Source organism: Xiphias gladius, chromosome 8, assembly GCF_016859285.1.
Source record: "Xiphias gladius isolate SHS-SW01 ecotype Sanya breed wild chromosome 8, ASM1685928v1, whole genome shotgun sequence".
NCBI lineage: Eukaryota > Metazoa > Chordata > Actinopteri > Istiophoriformes > Xiphiidae > Xiphias > Xiphias gladius.
The window spans coordinates 6083554-6102856 of NC_053407.1; the positions used below are offsets into that span (position 1 = coordinate 6083554).

Consider the following 19303-nt stretch of genomic DNA (forward strand, 5'->3'; position numbering starts at 1 on the left):
CTTTTTCATCACTGTCCATCACTGTAGGTGTAACATTATAACATTGTGCTCTCTCTAGTGAAAAATCATTAATTAATCATGGCAAATCTGAAAGAAGAGTGGGAATTGTACTCAGGCATACTTTATAACAGGCATATAGCATGACTTAAAAGTAACAACTTTTTTCACTGTTATAATAAGACTATGAGTTGACAGCTATACCAGCAGCTCTATGACACTCTACTTTCCACAGACAGGCACTGCCTAGGCACTTAGAGCTAAATGCTAATGTCAGCAGGCTAACATTCTCACACTGATGCTGCTATCATGTTGATGTTTAGCAGGTATTATTATATTATTAACGTTTACCATGTTCACAATCTTAGTTTAGCATGTTTGCATTTGCTAATTAGCGCAAAAACACAAAGTACAACTCAGGCTGATGGGAATGTCATTAGTTCTGCAGGTTTTTGGTCATAAACCAAATTATTGGACACAATGAAAATTTGACCTGGTAGTGGCGCTAGATCAAAAGTCAGAGGATCATCAAAGTGATTAAAATTAGTCCTGAGGGGAACATGAATGTTGTACTAAATTTGGTGCCAATCTGTCTAGCAGATGTTGAGCTATTTCATAGCATAAGTGAAAAATTTGACCTGCTGGTGGCACAAGAGGAAAAGTCAGGCGTTCTCTTAAGTCATTGGGATTCATCCTCTAAGGAACATGACTGTGCAAAATTTCATGTCTATCCATCCAGTAGTTGTTGAGATACTTCAATCTGAACTAATGGGGTGGACTGACTGACAGACTAACATTGCTATCTCTAGAGCCATGGTGCTAGCATGGCTAAAAAAATATAACCCTACCGCTATTGTTTACCACATAGTGTCTTTTTGTGGATATGTTGAGATTTATTTTTAAAAGCTTGGGTAATGAAAGTTAAGTTTTAATTGTTTATTTATAGTTTTAAATTGTTTTCCAAGTGAGATTATGAATGTATGAATCAATGCCTGCAAAAATAATATTAATTTCCGTTTTATATACATTACTCTGATAATCTGCTCTTTGTGCCTATACAGATGTAGCTGTGACGTAAAGTGTTTTGTATGCAGAGTGGTATGAAAAATGAAAGTTGAATTATTAATTTTACTTTAAAAGTCTTTTTTTTTTTTTGAGTGGACTACACTGAGCCCGACTGGAAGTGTGATAAGAGCTTGAGAGCAGAGCAAAATTCAACCACTGTGATGCTGCTAATTTGATCTTTTTTTCCTCTAGATATTTGTATGATTTTGTATCAGTTTTATTCAAGAGAATAAAAATGAATACATTAAAATATAACACAACTGTGTTTTTCTCAAAAGTATCTAATAAATGTTCATACATTCACAAACACCCACTTCACTTTTAGAATGTGCTTTTAACACAATAATCAGGCAGTAAAGTTTCACGAGGTTTAATATAGCTTTTTGTTAGCAATATGAATAACCATGTGAATCTGTATTGGCAGTAAACTTCTGTGGAAGATTAAAGCAGGAATCTGCAAGGTTGGTCTTTGAGGTTAACATGACACTTGGCTGATAAACTAATCTTCTCAGGTATTCAGAACATTCAAAGCAGCCTGGGATGGAAGTGGTCAGTATAACACTCTCATGGTAAAGTTAAGGTAAGAGGACAGGAAGCTGATGCATGGACAGCATATAGAAACAACTTTAACATGGACTAACAAGACCTATACAGTTTTTAGTACATTTATTTGGGTATTTACAAGGTTAATAGCTTCAACAACAGTGGTATCTCTTTGTAATCCATGTCTTAAACCCAAGATTGTTGGACAAATTCTTTCTATCAGGCAGCTTTGTCCAAGAAGTCCTTAAAGCTGCTATAGTCAGAGATTTTATATGGAAAATGGATCAAATAATGATAAAGAGGTAATGGTGACAAACCCACATAAGTGACAAACCCACAGAGAATTATCACAGCACCCTGCAGTTCTCTTCAAGTCTATGGAGTGTTTAAGGGGTCTTTCAGCTCACTGATTTGGTTCTCCAACCCACAACTTCAGTGTTGTGGTTCACTCTCATCAGCACTGTTTACAGCAGCAGCAGGCAGCTACCCCAAAAAAAAACAACAAAAAACAACAACAGCAAAAACCCTGTAAAAACAGACCTTATACTAACTACCCGGCATAAACAGCACACAAACAAAGCTAGTGACTAGCTGTTGAACACAGTGAAATGTTTGATAGCTAAAAAGTCAGATATGTTTCTCAGGAGTTGGTGAGGAACAAGACAGAGCTAAAAGGAGAGTGAATATTGGACTTACATTCATCAGGTGTTCAAACATCACTCTAAAATGCTAATATTGCTCTAAATGTAGGAATAAGCAACTGTTTGCTAATATATCAGAAATATGAGCTTAAAGGGTGATGATAAGTCAGTGTTGTGTTTACAGCTAGTTTTTGCTCTTCCCAGGTCGGGTAATGCAGATTTAAAGTGCTTAGAAAGACATATGCCATCTCCTGATGAAGATCACATGATATGATTGAAAGCTCCAGAACAATCTCTAAATGGGCTGATCATGTTGCACACCTGCATAAACTTTAACCTTGTCAGGGAAGTTAAAGGAATTGTGCATTTGTCCTCTTGAACAATGGATAGGCCAAAGCTAATATTAAATTACCTTGATAATTGCTGCTGAGTGAAAAGGGTGACATCTTTGACATCCTTCCTGCCACAATCCACAGGAAAAAAGAAACCCCTTATCTCACAAAACTTAGTCTTGATCATTGGAGAAAAAAAATGGACATTTCTGGTATAATAAGAGCAAAGATGCAACAGAAACATCTAGTAAATAGGTAAAGTATCATCGCATTAAACACTGCATACATTCTCTGCAGAGTAGGAGCAATGTTGACGTGTGTTCCAGTCATCACAAGTGATGTACTACATCAATTGCATAGCAGCCACAAAGTTTTTGGAAATTGCGCTATATTGGAGGCTGCTGCAGGTTGCTGCAACAATTCACAGGGAGGCCTCAGCTGACCCTGAGGGTCACTGCCTATCACGTCTCAGGACAGAGAGTCAGCTGAGTCCCAGAGATGCATGAGTGAAGGCTAATCATAAGACTGTTGAAGGAGGAATGTCTGTGGTGTGTAGGGCTGGATGTACCTATCTTCGACACCTGGCTTCTAATAATAATTTTCTGGATCCAGCTCCAAGTCATTATTGAAAGTAAAATTTTCTTTGTATTCAGTGTGTTAACAGTTAATATAACTTTGAAATCAACATCTAGCAGCATCAGACTCTGTATTCTAATAAGCATAATATGGGACAAAGTTGGACCATCTTTAGTTGAACTTTGTCTGTTTTCCTATTTCTCATCCAATCTTGGATTTAGTCATATCTGTAGACATATCCTTGCTGTTTTACTGCCCTGCCTCTCCGAACAGTGAAAACAGGTATGTAAATTTTTCTAACAATGATCTGATGAAAGAGAAATAAATTGGTTTGAAGGTAGGTCTGATACCATACTTTTCTGATGTGTCTGACCCCTTAAACTCTATTTCAGCTGATAAAACATCTTGAATCACAAAATACGTGTTCATATGTGTATGACTTATCTGTGCTGGCTGGTTTGAGATGTCTGGTGGAAGCCATTAGAGTATGTTGTTTCCTAGTTAGGACCATCAGGACACTGTCTCCTATAGGGATAGATAAGGAACCATAATATGCCATGACACAGAAATGGAGAGGAAAGACGAAACCTAACCATTTGAAACGTACTGGGGCTATCAGCTGAGTTTAGGAGCCAACCTGTGATCACTGTACAGCCCCAATAATTACATACTCCATTTCTTTCACATCTCACTCTTTTGTATAGTTAACTTTAAGGTGTGAATGTTGCTCATGGGGAAGTGAAAGTAACAAGTGGACATGAGCAAATGAATCCTGATGGATCACTGATGTAACTTTATTCCTTGGGAATGGATGTTGCACAGATCAGATAAGGAGACAGTGCCAGTTAGATGACCAAAGTGGCTCAGTGAGCATGATCCAAATAATCAATTATATACATCAGTATTGAAATTATCAATAAAAGTGCGGCAACTAACCACATATACTGTATATTCAAGACCGTAAATGCTAAGAGGCAGGTAGGCTGGAATGCATTTGAAATACTATATTTTCACTGAACTAATCCTCATGATTGACATGTGTTTGAACAAGTCTGAGCTGGTTTAATTATTGAGACGTACACTACTGCATTATTGTAGGGGGACATGATAAAACCCTGACAATCTAATGACTGTTGTGGTTGCAGGTTTTAAAATAAAAATCAAGTGCTTTAATATAAAAGTATTTTTTTTCTTTAGTGTACATGGAAAAATTTAAACTTGATTGATTACTACTGACACACTATGCAGTTAAACAAAAACAAGCAGGCCAAAACCTACACATTCTTCCTTTGTGTGCTGGTGAAATTAATGCAAGATTCATTAGGTCATTCTTCAGCAATATTCTATACAGTTCATAGTATTCGTTCAAGAATATTTTGAAAAAATAAAAAAACTTGCTCAGTAAAAGTAAAACGTACTGTATCTCATTAAATACGAAAAAAAGCAAAACATTTGGAGCCCAGAGATCAGAGGGGAGAACAGAGAAAAAAACATTAATACAGAGTGAAACAACCTGTTTTTAATTAAATAAAAACATATAGTTAAGACATATTAAAAGTGCAGTGAAGAAAAATAGTAAAAGAAAAGAAAACGATGTCTGAAAGGCAATTGGTGACCTTTTTAAGGACAAAATAGTTTCAGTTGCATGTGAGGATCATATGCTTGCAAAACTATGAACATAGAAATACAGCCGGCAGGGCCATGTATGCTGTAAAGAATGATCTATTTCTCAGGGTGAGCTGATTAATACTCCTCTACAATCCAACAGTTTGTGGCCAAGTTTTGAATTAGCCATTGTGTCCATGCTGTGGATCACTGGCTCATTGTTACACCTGCTGTTCCTGTGACAAGTCTATATGTCCTTTTTGACAGGACTTTTTTGAGAGAGAATTTGAGAAATGAGAATTTTATTCAATGAAGTCCTGTCAGCATCATGAGACAAAATGAAAAGATACAATAAATAAATAAATGTTATGTTGGTTCATAACAATTTCTATTTCAGACCCTAATATCATCAAACAATTATGCAACAGGTTAAGAGACAAGTTATTTATCTGACTCTACAAACATTTCTCACAAGCAAGCTGCTCTTAAAGTGAAAATGGAAGTGTAATACAATGCCAATAGGAAACTACTTCAGCAGTTGATTAAAGGTGATGTTGCGATGTAGGTATAGTAACAAATTAATGTCTGCAATAATCAATGACATCAAATGACTACTTTATATATAGAGAGTATGCAATTATATATAACAACTGTTATATATATAACAGCATTACATTATTCATAACATTTACTCAAATAATTGATTCCAGTCAATACGTGGTATCATGGCTGCTGCAGGGCAAATCAAAGGGTTAAGTACTGCCATGTTACAGTGTGTGTTATGTACGCAAGTTACCTGCTGAGTTGAAATGTCTGCTATGCTATACCACAGAAAAGTGTTTGTAGCACTGCTGAGTTTTGGAATTTGCTAAAAATGATTTATTGATAACCATAAAATCTATAAATCTACTGTACATACAAAGTTGTCAATGGGCCTAAGTAAAAAACATGGTTTAAAAAAAGCTAATGTGTTGTCTCAGATAATGATGATTCAAGATAGTGATGTTAATAGTTCAACTAGCATTTTGCTAAAAAGTGTAACCCACAATATTGGCACTGTACAAAGTTGCTTGTGTGGAATAATGATAGAGTGGATACCCACAAGGACAACACAAACTCTAACTAATGAAAGTAACTGTTCTACTTGAAAAATAATGAAATGAAACAACTCATTTAAACTAGTATCATCTGAAAACTTTTTTATTCCCAAAAGCAATATGCCCAAAAACAACAGGCATCCAAATCAAAATATCAAAAAATGTATGTAGTGGGCAGGTGATTTATGACCACATGTAATAATTATTATTATAATTAATTATACAATTTAATATGAAATCAGCATAAAAATGACACTGACAAAGACACTGTAGTATTTTAAAATTGGTAGGAAGAGGCTTTAATATCAAGATCTTCAAATCTTAAATGTGTGTATGCAGTGAATCTAGCATTTTAATTTAAGTTAATAAATAAGAGTACAATGCGAAACAACAAAGGAATGTTAGTGGAAAGTGGATTTCCTGAAGGATAGACTCTGAGGACAGATTTTATAATATATCTAATTAAAAAGACTCCGTTGCAAATCTGTTCTGAGGTCAGGTCGAGGTCAGACTACCATTCAGGCTACAACTTTTACCTGTTTGTCATAGCAGTTTGCACTTTTTATGAAGAAAGACTAGTTATTCAACAATACAAGTTAAGCTCATATTTGCTGCAGATTGCATACATGTAATAATGATGTGTCACTGCTGCACTTTAAGAACTTTTATTTCTGCCTGTGCGGGAAAGTAAGATGACACAAAGTTGTGTAAAATGAGAAATGTCCTTGGCTGTTTTCTGTCATATTCAATGAATAATATGTTCACTTTCTTTTGCAGCTTATTATACTTTTTAATTAACACAGATGTCTTTTCCATAACTGTGATTTCTGACAGCTACAGAGAATAGACCAAATCACAATGCAATCTCCTTTTCATTCTATTTTACTGTGTATTTCTTCTTTTTCCCACACCATGCTGCTGTTGATAAAGTCTGTGTAAGAGGAAACCAAATAGAGCAGTGGCTGCAGTGGAAAAAACAGTCTGTACTTACAATACAGGGAACACTGACAGGTGTGAGCTTTGATTTTCACTTCCCTGTATAAAAAGACACACACACTGAAATATCCACATGTAGCAATGTACATAGACAAATGTCCATGGCCGCTGACACAAATACATAGACACGGGTTGGTGCACCGGGATCAAACAGTCACTGTTTGCTTGAGTTTATCTTTCTTTTTTGTCTGTAAGGTTTAAAGGAGGGCAGATGAAGACTATGTGAAACACACACACAAACGCCACCTCTGGATTTTATTGGTGATTGCGTTGCTGCTGATTGGATTTTTACAAAACACATGGAAATTATGAACCTTAAAAATTCCAGCATTTTGAAAAGGGATGAGGAGGCGTAGGTCAGCTATGGCCTCATAAATTAGTGACTAAAGAGCCATTAGTGTGTGGGCCAACTAGGTGTGGAAAGATTTAACCAATAAGAGCAGAGAGGAAGGGTGAAAAGAGGATGAAGGATTGTTGAATATAATATCTTGTATGTCTATTGCTTCAGCAAAAAAATGTATCAGAATGATTCATATGATAATCTTATGAACTACCACATAATCAAGACAGGGATTCAGGTTAAAGTACGTGTTACCATTGCAGCGAGAAGTTTAGAGGTAGATTTCAGTCTTTAGAGATAGAGTAAATCAAAGAGTACATTTTTAGCCAGAAGCAAAAAAGTGGGCAGGAAAAAGTCCATAAAAATAAACATAACTGTGCAATCAGATTGAATGATTGGAAATTTTTAGAGGTGCCACAATTGCAAACAAGGTCAATGGAAAGATGCAATAAGATGCCAATTCAAAAATTTTCTTGAAAAATTTGTACTTATCCTTGGGCTATTTAATGTATGTACAGACAAGAGGAAAATGGAAAGAAACTGAGCCACTGATGAGGTCTGACTTTAGTCAGAGGCACAGGTGAACACAACAAGCACATTCCTAACACTGCAACCTACAGTAACTTACAGCTAACATGTGTACAGTCCATACACTGGCTATGTGGTGTGAATGAACAGACTGCACAATGATCTAGTGGTCAAATTAGTTTGAATGATATAAAGCAAAAATCTGCTTTGCTTTGTGCCTGAACACACCTTAGGAGTCTAATCTTATCGTGAATTGTTTAAAAAAAAAGTGGTCCAGTGGTAATCAGGATGACCAGGGAGAACACATTGTATGCCGAACAATAGTTTATCCATCCGCCTAGTACTTCTGTAAGGTGTCTCCAGTGGCTATGTGGCTACCTCACTATGATGGCAAGACTCTGGGAAGTCACTGCAGCCGACTGTTGTTCACCCAGAAATAGTTTTAGCACATAGCTCCCCCTAAAACAACAGATTCTTACATTTCTGTTTGTGTAAGGATTAAACAAACAACATGGAAGTGGTTAATTGGTGAATTTTAGAGGTGTTGGTAGATGTATTTTTCACTAGCCAGGCTAGTTGGTTTCCAATGCTTTCAGCTGAGCTGATTTGGCTCCAGTTCCATGCTTAACACACAGACATGTAATAGGTATCAGTGCTCTTATCTAAATCTCAACAAGACAGCGAAGATATATATTCCCAGAATGTTGAACCAGAGTTTGGACTTGTAGGTGCCAAAATCTCTGCTCGTCTCATCACCTCTGTCCATTATTCTCTCCCTCCAGCATCAGTCATGACCAGACATTCAGGCTAACAGGGGGAAGGTATGGTGCTGAGGGCAGTATTGACGCAATGGTGCTGAGTCATAGGAGCATTTGTACTTGCGTGCATGTGTGTGTGTGTGTGTGTGTGTGTGTGTGTATTCATGCTGAGGGGCACAGGTGCAAAGCAGCCATCTGCTCTTATGTCTTCATTAGAGTAAACAACATTTGTTCGGAGAAGATATCCATGTTCCCTTTTGCCTCACTGACCTGAACATGAAAAGTAACTCTGTTGTCAAGGCCAGTGAAATTATCTTGAATTAAGGTGAATCAGATCAAGTCATGTCAAATTAGGCCATATCAGAGAAAACCTTTTTTCCCTGCCATTTATCTCATTGCACTCATCTTCTCCAGTCTTCTGTAACTTTCTACTCTACACTGGGGCTATCACTTTATCTAAATGTCCCTTATACATAGACAGTCACTGAAAGACATCCAAATAAAATTGGGTTGATAGTGTGGGCTTAGAATTTTATTCTCTTGCATTCAAATTATAACTTACCGGCTATGGTAAGTGGTTATTACCCTGCTACAAAAGCAAAACCTGCATCTGATGCAAAAACCCACCACAATATGAGATAGTCACTCACTTTGAGCATGTCATTTTTACCTATCAGAGGCTTGACTTGCTTGTTGGTCTCTGTCTCATGGCTCCCCACATGACCCCAACAAACATTTTAGTGGGCCTGGTTCCCAGGAAGAGGGGTGTACACTACCAGTCAAAAGTTTTAGAACACCTACATTTTCCCAGTTTTTCTTTGATTTTAAGCAGGTCAAGTCCAGTAAATAACCTTAAATGGTACAAAAGTAAGATTTAAGTTATGAAATTGGTTAACTTAGAGCTTTCTTGCAGCAATGGATTGAAATGAAGCCTTGAAAGTTAATGCAAACAATTCCTACAGGTACCCCAACTTTTGCTGATGACTTACAAAGCCTCTGTCTGTAAAAAGCCAGTGTTGGAACAAACTGTGTTACTACACCCTCCGATGCATTATTAAGACAACACTGTACAACAGGAAGTAGGACTGTATATTGCTGTCAGAATGGTGAGAAAAAGGCAGGTAACAAAGGAAGACAGACTGGTGGGTTAGGGGTTAATCCAACAGCAAAATAATGACCCAAAACATTAGAAGAAAGAAACTAGATAGTGGCTTCACATGATGGAAGACCAACACAGTCTCCAGACTTAAACCCTATGGAGCTGGTTTAGGATGAAGTGGACAGAAGGTGAAAGCAAAGCAAACTACAAGTGCAACACATTCGTGGGAACCTCTGCAACAGTGTTGGGATGAACTTTCTGAACAATATTTGATTTTCATTGTAGAAAGAACGCCACAAATGTGTTTGGCTGCAGGATAAGTCAGAAATTTAGATCAAATTTAGGATTTAATATTCAATGATCCTTTTTAAAAAAAATTTAAACTCTTTTATTTATTTGTTCTATGCTTTAATTTCAGAGTACACTGAGACAGTACAGTGTGTAACAACTGGAAAAATGGTGTTCTAAAACTTTGTTAATTAATTGTTTGGCAGGACTTTTACTAGCACAAAAGGAGAACTTGTGATGAAATGTGTGACTTCCCTGAAATGCCCTGAGGTGGAGAAGATGAAGATGTGGTCCCTTAGGCTCTCTGCTAACCTTTCCCTCTGAACAAATTGCTCTCACTCTCTGCATCATTGACTAAATAAAGACACATGCACACACAGGAGAGATCACATCGAATACGCCTGTAAATGGAAATAAAAGTTCACTCACATTCTGTCCTTACTCACATTCAGCTGCTCACGCAGACACACATACAGGAAAGCACACCCTGGGGCGCCTCAGGCAAGCAACAAAGAATAGCAGTCAGGAGTGAGTGGTGTGCAGCGCAGTCATGTGCTGTATATGTGTGTATGTGTGTGTGTGTGTGTGTGTGTGTGTGTGTGTGTGTGTGTGTGTGTGTGTGTGTGTGTGTGTGTGTGTGTGTGTAGTCAGCTGATACAAGTGTTTGTGTACTTGTGTGTATGAGTTTTTTTGAGCATTTGTAGATGCTGGGAAGGAAAATGAATATCACAATATGCTGACAGATGGCTGGAAAAAGCTGATACCCACAGCAGAAACTGGCCTTGATGAATTCATATGTCATTTCTAAACATTGTTCCCTTGATTTTTAATCAGTGTGAACAGATATGAAATAATTACAAGTGATGGAGATGAGGGATAACAGTTCCATTTAACCTAAAAAGACTGATCCATTCAAAGGAGCGGAAGGCATAGATGAGACATCCTCACTAGTAACGTGAGCAATATGCATCAGCCATCTTGTGCAATAATTTGATTGGCCCATTTAATTCTGCAGTGGGTAATATTTCTCTGTAAAAACAGCCTCCCCCCACAAAGCATGCATCATCACTCAGTAGCCAGGTGATGCTTTAATTGGACATCTTATCTCTTCCAGCATCATGTACGACAATATTTCTCAGCCTCTAATTATCAAAGGATAATACACAATACACCTGGAAGTGGTTGTGCTGTTGTTGTGCTATGGCTCAAGTTATCTGTAAAGGTTTTGAATGACTTGGTACAGAGAAACACACAGCTGCCCTCTTCTGGTCATAATGTGAACTGTCATCCATTTTTAAAGTCTCCTCTGCCCTCAATTTGCCTTTGGAAAAAGTTGCTTCCCTGACTTATAGCATCTTCCATGAAAAAATTATATTTTAATTAAAAATTGGCAAATGTTACAATTGAAACCACAATACACAGAACGGATCCTTGCTTTTGTGTGTGTGCAGAGCCTGTCAGAGAGATTTTAGTGACAAAGAAATACCATGTTAGGGTGTCAAGACACTTTACTGCTCACTAGTACCTGATGGTTTCTCTCTGTTACATTCCAAACAAAGAAGATAAATGGACACGTGCATTCAAACACGTTCAACACTTAAGTTACTGATGAACATGGGGACATAAAGAAAGAACTAATCAGAATCAGAATCCACACCATCATCACCAGAACCATTAGCTTCACTCCCTTCAACATTTTTGTACATGAGTTATTTTTTGTTTGTTCGTTTGTTTAAATTTGACCTTTTGTTGATAAATGACATGTAACTTAGCTTTATAAGGTATAACTTATAAAGCGGGTTGAGTCATTTACTGGCTATGTGTTTCCTTGTAAACTTTATTATCACATAGCACAAATCAAACACACAGAACACTTATAAAGCCACATAAAAGAGAAGATCCCTCCATAAGATACAGATAAAAGCTGCACTCTGCTGCTTGAGCCTGCAGTGTATGCATATACAGTAAATATACACATTTACACATACTGTAAATGCCATTCATTGAGGGTGGGATTGCGAACTGGGCAAAATGCCCTCAACTTATTTTCAACTTATTTTACTCCTGGGGCCCCCTAGTGTTTCTTGATACATACATACATATATATGTATATACAGTATGCATTAAAAAGACTATAAAGACTACCAATTCACATAAATGAGGGGGACAGACTGTTAGAAACACCTCTCAATGTGATGCAACCTAGTGCAAAACTATCACAGCTCAGCTCATACTGCTCAGAATAAATAATGTCCAACCAGGATAGCAACTGCTGTTTTTGAGATATTTTACAGGGCACAGCAAGCTGCTGTTGCTGCTATCAGACCTATAAGAAAATGAGCTCGGTATGCGTTATCATTTTGGGTGTTTAGGGTGTGGTGCCACGCTGCCCTGAGCTTGGAAAGTAAGTGGAGAGTGTCGGGCAACGCGCTAGAGGGCACTGTTATATTTCCACACTGTTTTTACACCAAGTTTTTTTTTATCGGAAGTAAATCTCACCTGCAAAGGGAAGCTATCGGCACTCGGCATAGGAGCTTGTTTGGGTTTCCATGCGGCACTGAATTAATTCAAATAACTCATAAAAACCAAGGAATTTCCAAATAATTATTGTTTCATCACAGTTAAAATGGGCAAAAAAGGCAAGAAAGAAAAGAAGGTGAAGGGAGCGGAGAAGACAGCTGCCAAAATGGAGAAAAAGGTTTCAAAAAGGTCCAAACGAGAAGAGGTAACGTTTAACCTGTATGTAAATATTTATACTTTTCAATTGTCACAAGGAGGGCCTAACGTTTAGGTTTGTACCTTGTTTTAACTCTTAAATGGCCTACTATTTTTAGCTCTCTATTCTCTTCACTACATTGTTTAGTACAAGTGCTAATTAAAATTCAACTCTGAGTCTTAATTAGTACAAGGTAACACAACTGTCTAGGGCCCCTTAACATTAACTACTTTATGAAAGCCATTTACAGCCCTCTGTTTTTGTACTTCTTACATTACCTTTTAGTTCTTCCTTTCTTCCTTCCCTCTCCTATCTCCAGGAAGATTTGGAGGCTCTAATTGCTGAGTTTCAGAATCATGATGCAAGGAAAACACAGGTTGTGGAGACAACATGTCCTCCTCCATCACCAAGGTGCAAGACTGGACTTTCTTCAATTTCAACTTTTACTTTATGTTCTTATCGGGAAGTTTGTCTTTAAGCCAGGTGAAATACACACAGACTTGGCTGTAAAACATGATAAAATACATAAAACACAAAACAAACGTATCAGTAACTCACATTGAAACAGAATACATCAGTGACAGCCTAACATAAAAACTTGAGTACATCCAAACCAGTTATTAATGGTTAAAGCAACATCATCATTGTCACCCTCCAGCTTTACATGGAAAATCATGAACTGACTCATCATGAACATTTAATGTAAAGTAATTTGTTATCCTGTTAGATCCCTGGCCTTTGTAAATATGAATCTCTAACCAGAGGGGAGAAGCTCAAACTCTTTAAAAAGTCTGGTAAACCTAGAATTTACCAAACTAAATTTTAGAAAATCAGTGACTCTACCATATAGTTGTAAAGGAGTATCATGAGTTTTCCACACAACCCAAACCAGTTTAGCTTTCAAAGAATGTCCAGTTGGTGCTGGATTGCAATGGTGTTATGATGATAAAATGCTGATGCTAAGAGTGTGTAATATTTATCAGCACTAAATGCAAAGTCTAGCTAAGGTTGATGGAGATGTTTTAAAATAAAAATTGACCTGATGATGGTGCTAGATGGAAGTTCATGGGGTCACCAAGAAGACTGCAAATCATCCTTAGGTGGACACGAATGTGTGTAAATAAATAAATAAATAAATAAATTTAATGGTAATCCATCGAATAGTTGGTTAGACTTTTTACTTGTGCCACACGAGACGAAAAGTCAGGAGATCACCAAAGGCATCAGGATAAATCATCTGGGAATGTCTGTATAAAATTTAATGGCAGTCAATCTAATAGTTGTTGAGATATTTCAGTCTTGACTGATCGACCAACACACCAACATTGCCATCCCTGGAGCCATGACGCTAGTGTGGCTAAAAAACAGTTATAGAGGAGATTATAACATTACACTTGAATCATGGCTGTCAGCCATGGTAGGTAGGACAATGTACGTATCTTAGTCTCTGATGTCTCTTAATGCTTTTCAGATTAAATGCATCTCTCTCTGCCCATCCTGAGAAAGATGATCTCATCCTGTTTGGAGGAGAATTCTTCAATGGAAAGAAGGTAGTCAAAAATAATCTAATACAGGCTTCTCTGCATTAGTAAATTATGAATTTTTTTTCTTTGGACGCAGACTTTCCAAATATGCCATCTGAAGATGAAAGATTGAACAAGGTATTTAGTCCATCGGGTCAGGCATTTAGCTTTAGTAACAGCAGCTTCTATAAAGCAGAAGCAATTGTTGTTCTTGCTATAAATGATCGCTAAGCATAGTTTTGGTTCATATTTAACACCCCAGCACAGTTTCACCATCATCTACAATGTAAAAACTGTGTATGAAGTTGAACTCGAGCTTTGATGCAAATGTTTTCTTTTCCCGGTTTTGCCAGTATGTCACAGGAGATATTCCCATGAATAAATTCCCAATGTAAAAACCTGTCGTTGCCTTTTTTACAGACATACCTGTACAATGATCTATTTTTCTACAACATCAAGAAGAACAGCTGGATTAAATCAGAGATCCCCAACCCTCCTCCACCACGCTGCTCTCACCAGGTAAGTCCATGAAGTGGATCCTGAAGTTTCTTTTTGTGTACATGCTGGTAATATTTCAGCTCACATTGAAACATCACAGTGATTTCTTGCTCTGCCAGCAAACCCCGTATTTTTCACTATTTGAGGGTAATTGATTTACAGTAGCAGGTGACAATTCGGTTAGAAGTCCTTGAATTTTAAATGTAATCAATAATGTGATTCTTCATTTCAGCCACAAAGAGGCAGACTGCTGTAGCACAAAACAGGGGAAACTTTGAAACATATCAGCAATGTCATCATGGCTGATGGCCTGTTGCAAGAAAACCAATTAAATCTGAGGACATCATACCTCCTTATCTTACTCTGTTTATGCAGTTTTTTTCCTCCCCTTTGTCTCACTCCTCCCCCTCTTCCTTCTTTCCTCCCCTCAGGCAGTGGTAGTTCCCCAGGGTGGGGGCCAGCTCTGGGTGTTTGGGGGAGAGTTTTCCTCTCCAAATGGGGAACAGTTCTACCACTACAAGGACCTTTGGGTGCTGCACCTGGCTACACACACCTGGGAGAACATTAAGTATGTGCACAGGGTCATAAAAACATGTAATAATAAATGAAAGGCTGGATAAATTAAAGTAAAGGTCAGCAGATTGAATGTGTGAATACAGGGACCTGAGGTCGTTATAAATACTATTATATATATTTTTAAAAAAAAGATAATATATTAAGAAAAAAAATGTATAGGGAAGCCCTAATTTATTGAACCTATCATATAATACAATATGCAATTAATTATTAATCAAAATATATAGCTTCATTAAGTTCCAGCCTGATCAGGTAAAACAATTCCCGTAGGTCCGAGGTGTTGTTCATTTTCCTTTTTGTTTATAGCTATAAATTAACAGAGCGCAGGGCTCAGAAGTGATTGTTGTGTTTTTCCAGGGCGCCTGGTGGTCCATCAGGTCGTAGTGGCCACCGGATGGTCCTCAGCAAGAGACAGCTTCTTGTTTTTGGAGGTTTCCATGAGAGTACAAGGTAAGCAGAAATTACTGGGTAATAATAAAGGACAGCAGATAATGTGTTGGATTACATCATCATTTCGGTGATATCTATAATGAGTGAAGGGAGAGAGCCTCTTTTAAATCCTGTCAATTTTGATGCAGCAAAAAAACAATTTAACCCCACAGAGTTTTTTCTATTATAAATTAGATTCATTCATAGGGGGATACATGGACTGGCTGTGTAAGTGTAAAATGTATAAAATAAGTGCAAATATAACAATAATAATAAATTTGATTTTAAGCGCCTTTCATGTATTCCAAGGGCACTTTACATAAAGAAAGCATATACATAAGAACTAGAATGTATTTAAGTATGATTGTAATTTAATCTATGGATAAAGCCCCCTATATTACTTTAAATAAGCACTAAAAAAAATTCTGCCTGAGGGGACTCCTAGTACTAGTATCAAAAAAAGACACTGTAACAGACAATTTGTTAAGAAAAATACAGAATAAAGTCAGACTTATCGTTAAAGCAGGGAAACCATTTCTTCAGCTACTTGAGACACTGTACATTCATTTGAACTTAAAGCAGCATTCATATAAATTTTTATATTACCAATGGGTCACACATTCTATTTGTAATATAATAGGACGCTTGTAGTGACAAACATACAGAATTATCACCTGACTTTGCATTTCCCCTCAGTGATATGGAGTGTGATAGTGTCTTTAAGTTCATTGTTTTGATTTTATGGAACATGACTTTACTGTTTTGGTTCACTCTCACTGCTCTCACCAACCTCATCTCCAGCAGCAGCAGACATCTGTTTTCAGGAAAAAATTTCCATAAATCCGTTGTATACTACCTACCCTGCACCAAACAGCAGGCAAACAAAGTTAGCAGCTATCTGGTGAACATAGTGGCACATTTAGTAAAAAGCAAACATCTTTGTCTTAAGAGATGTTGGAGAGTAAAACAAAGCTAAAAGTACAGCGGATACTTGACTTAAATTCATTAATGTGCAGGAACACAAGTCCAAATGTATGCAAGTAACTGTTTGCTATCATGTTATGCAGTACAAAATAATGAGGCCACAAAATGTCTAATGTGTGTGTGTGAGAAATAGAGCTTTTTGTGGAGTTCTATCCTGATGTGGCCAAAAAAAATTACTACAGTTTTAATAATGTATAAGATATACAGTAGACTGCCCTGTAAATAGCAGTATTGTTTTTAGAGAAAACTGGACTCACCCATGTTTGATCTTTGGCCTCTTTCATCCATTTGGCATCAGTTGGTATAAACTATCAGAGATCAGGGTGATAAAATAGAAATATTCTGTATACAGGGTCCTGGTATACTGAAGTTTGTATTATCAGACTCATATGCCATTTAATGCCATTCATGTTTGAAATTGTTTCATGTAGCTTGTAGATCTTTTTGGTTTGTCTTCTTTTTCTCTCCTGACTCCCCCCTCCTTTTTTTTTTTTTTTTGCAGGGATTTTATCTATTTCAATGATGTCCACTCTTTCTCCCTGGACACCTTCTCCTGGTCACGCCTTTCTCCATCAGGCTCCTCACCCTCCCAACGCTCTGCCTGTCAGATGACCTCTACACCTGATGGCACAGGTGTCATCATCTATGGGGGATACTCTAAAGTGGTGAGTGTGTGCTCACGCTATAGCTGCATGTGTGCCTCCCCTACATTGATAATATATATTGCTTTTTGTAATACGTTCTATCTAATAGTTGTGTTTGTGTTTATCTAGAGAGTCAAGAAGGATGTAGAAAAGGGGACCATTCATTCTGACATGTTTCTACTGAAGCGAGAGGGTAAAGATGGTCAAGGTACAAAAAACTTACTTGCTAGGGGCAAAATTATTTAAGACAGTAATAACGGATAAATATTAATGGAAATCATCCAGCTACTATCATTTCTGTTATTTTTTGTGACTTGTCCTTGCTGTTTCTCTGTCCTCCAGAGAAATGGTCATGGTCCAGGGTGAACCCGTCAGGTAACAGGCCACCTCCTCGCTCTGGTTTCACCCTGGCGGTGGGCCACGCAGGGCGGGCAGTGTTGTTTGGTGGGGTTTGTGATGAGGAAGAGGACGAGACGTTGGAGGGCGACTTTTACAATGACTTGTACCTGTATGACACAGTGAAGAACCGTTGGTTCCCCAGCCTGCTCAGGGTAAGCTCCAAGGCCATGATTTACCTGCTATATGAATGAATGTTTGGCAAGTTTGTATGGATGAAAGCATACAGTTAAGTACATAGGTACTTGGACAGTGTCACATTTTCAGAATTCTGCTTCTGTACACCACCACAATGGATTTGAAACAAAGCCATCAAGATGTGATTGAAGTGTATACTTTGAGTTTTATTTGTATTAATGTTTAGGAATTACAGCAATTTTTTTGCATAGTCCCTCCATTTTCAGAGGCTCAAAAGTAATAGGACAATTGACAACTGATCAGTTGCATGCCGAGATATGGCCTGTTCCCTTGTTATTTCATGACAAATTAAGCAAATAAAAGGTCTGGACTTGATTCCAAGTGTTGAATTTGCATTTGTTAGCCGTTAATGGGAACTCTCAATTTGTGGTCCAAAGAGATGTCAATGCAAATGAATGAGGCAATCATTAGGCTGAAAAAACAACACAAACCTGTCAGACAAATGGCAGATACTTTAGAAGTGGCCAAATCAACAATTTCATACATTCTTCAAAAGAAGGAATGCACTGGCAAGTTCAGCAACACCAAAAGGTCTGGAAGACCATAGAGGAAAACTAAAGTGGATGATTGCATAATTATTTTCCTGGTGAAGAAAAACCCCTTCACAACATCTAGCAAGGTCAAGAAAACGCTTGAGGAGGCAGGCATATCATCGTCAAAGTCTGCAGTCAAGAGACGCCTTCACGAATGTAAATACAGACGATTGACCACAAAGTGCAAACCGCTGGTAATACTCAAGAATGGAAAGGCCAGATTAAATTTTGACAAAAAAAAGAAACAGCTCCGGGACAAGATTCTTTGGAGATATAAAACCAAGATGAACTTGTATCAGAATGGTGGGAAGAGAAGTGTTTGGAGAAGGAAAGAAATGGCATATGATCCAAAGCATACCTCATCATACATGGTGGAGGCAATGTTATGGCCTTTGGCATGTATGGCTGCCAGTGTTACTGGGTCACTGCTGTTTATTGATGATGTGACTGCTAATAGAAGTAGCAGGATAAATTCTGAAGTGTATAGGGCTAAACTATCTGCTCGGATTCAGCCAAATGCTGCAAAACTGATAGGACGGTGCTTCACAGTACAGATTGATAATGACCAAAAAAATACTGCCAAAGCAACCCAAGAGCTTCTCAAAGCATGGAAACTGAATATTCTTCAATGGCCAAGTAAGTTACCTTACCTCAACCCAATTGAGCATGCTTTTCACTTATCAAAGACAAAACTTGATGGCTTTGTTTCCAATCCAGTGGGGTGATGTACAGCAAAATTATGGAAAAAATAAGGAAAAATAGGATATGAATGCTGAAGCTTTGTGCAAATGCATTTTAATGTCTTTGTACTGTTCATTGCCCTTGTCCTCGTCCTTGTGCTGTCTTCCTATGATCACCAGTTACGAAATAAATCACCAGGAACTGGTGGCAGGTTATTGCATCAATGCAATTGATCAAACACATTCTTAATCCTACCATTC

General features: G+C 37.6%; 1 protein-coding gene across 1 annotated transcript in view; it reads left to right on the top strand.

Annotated features, from left to right (window-relative positions):
* Nucleotides 1-12358: 12358 nt before the first annotated feature.
* The window catches only part of klhdc4 (kelch domain containing 4), a 12681-nt gene continuing 5736 nt past the window's right edge, over nucleotides 12359-19303 (top strand). The window contains exons 1-9 of the mRNA XM_040134001.1: nucleotides 12359-12590; nucleotides 12901-12992; nucleotides 14053-14131; nucleotides 14525-14623; nucleotides 15034-15170; nucleotides 15536-15628; nucleotides 17094-17256; nucleotides 17365-17443; nucleotides 17578-17786. Of these exons, the coding sequence (XP_039989935.1) occupies nucleotides 12492-12590; nucleotides 12901-12992; nucleotides 14053-14131; nucleotides 14525-14623; nucleotides 15034-15170; nucleotides 15536-15628; nucleotides 17094-17256; nucleotides 17365-17443; nucleotides 17578-17786 (1050 nt within the window). The 5' untranslated portion in view covers nucleotides 12359-12491. The remainder of the gene's footprint in view (nucleotides 12591-12900; nucleotides 12993-14052; nucleotides 14132-14524; nucleotides 14624-15033; nucleotides 15171-15535; nucleotides 15629-17093; nucleotides 17257-17364; nucleotides 17444-17577; nucleotides 17787-19303) is intronic.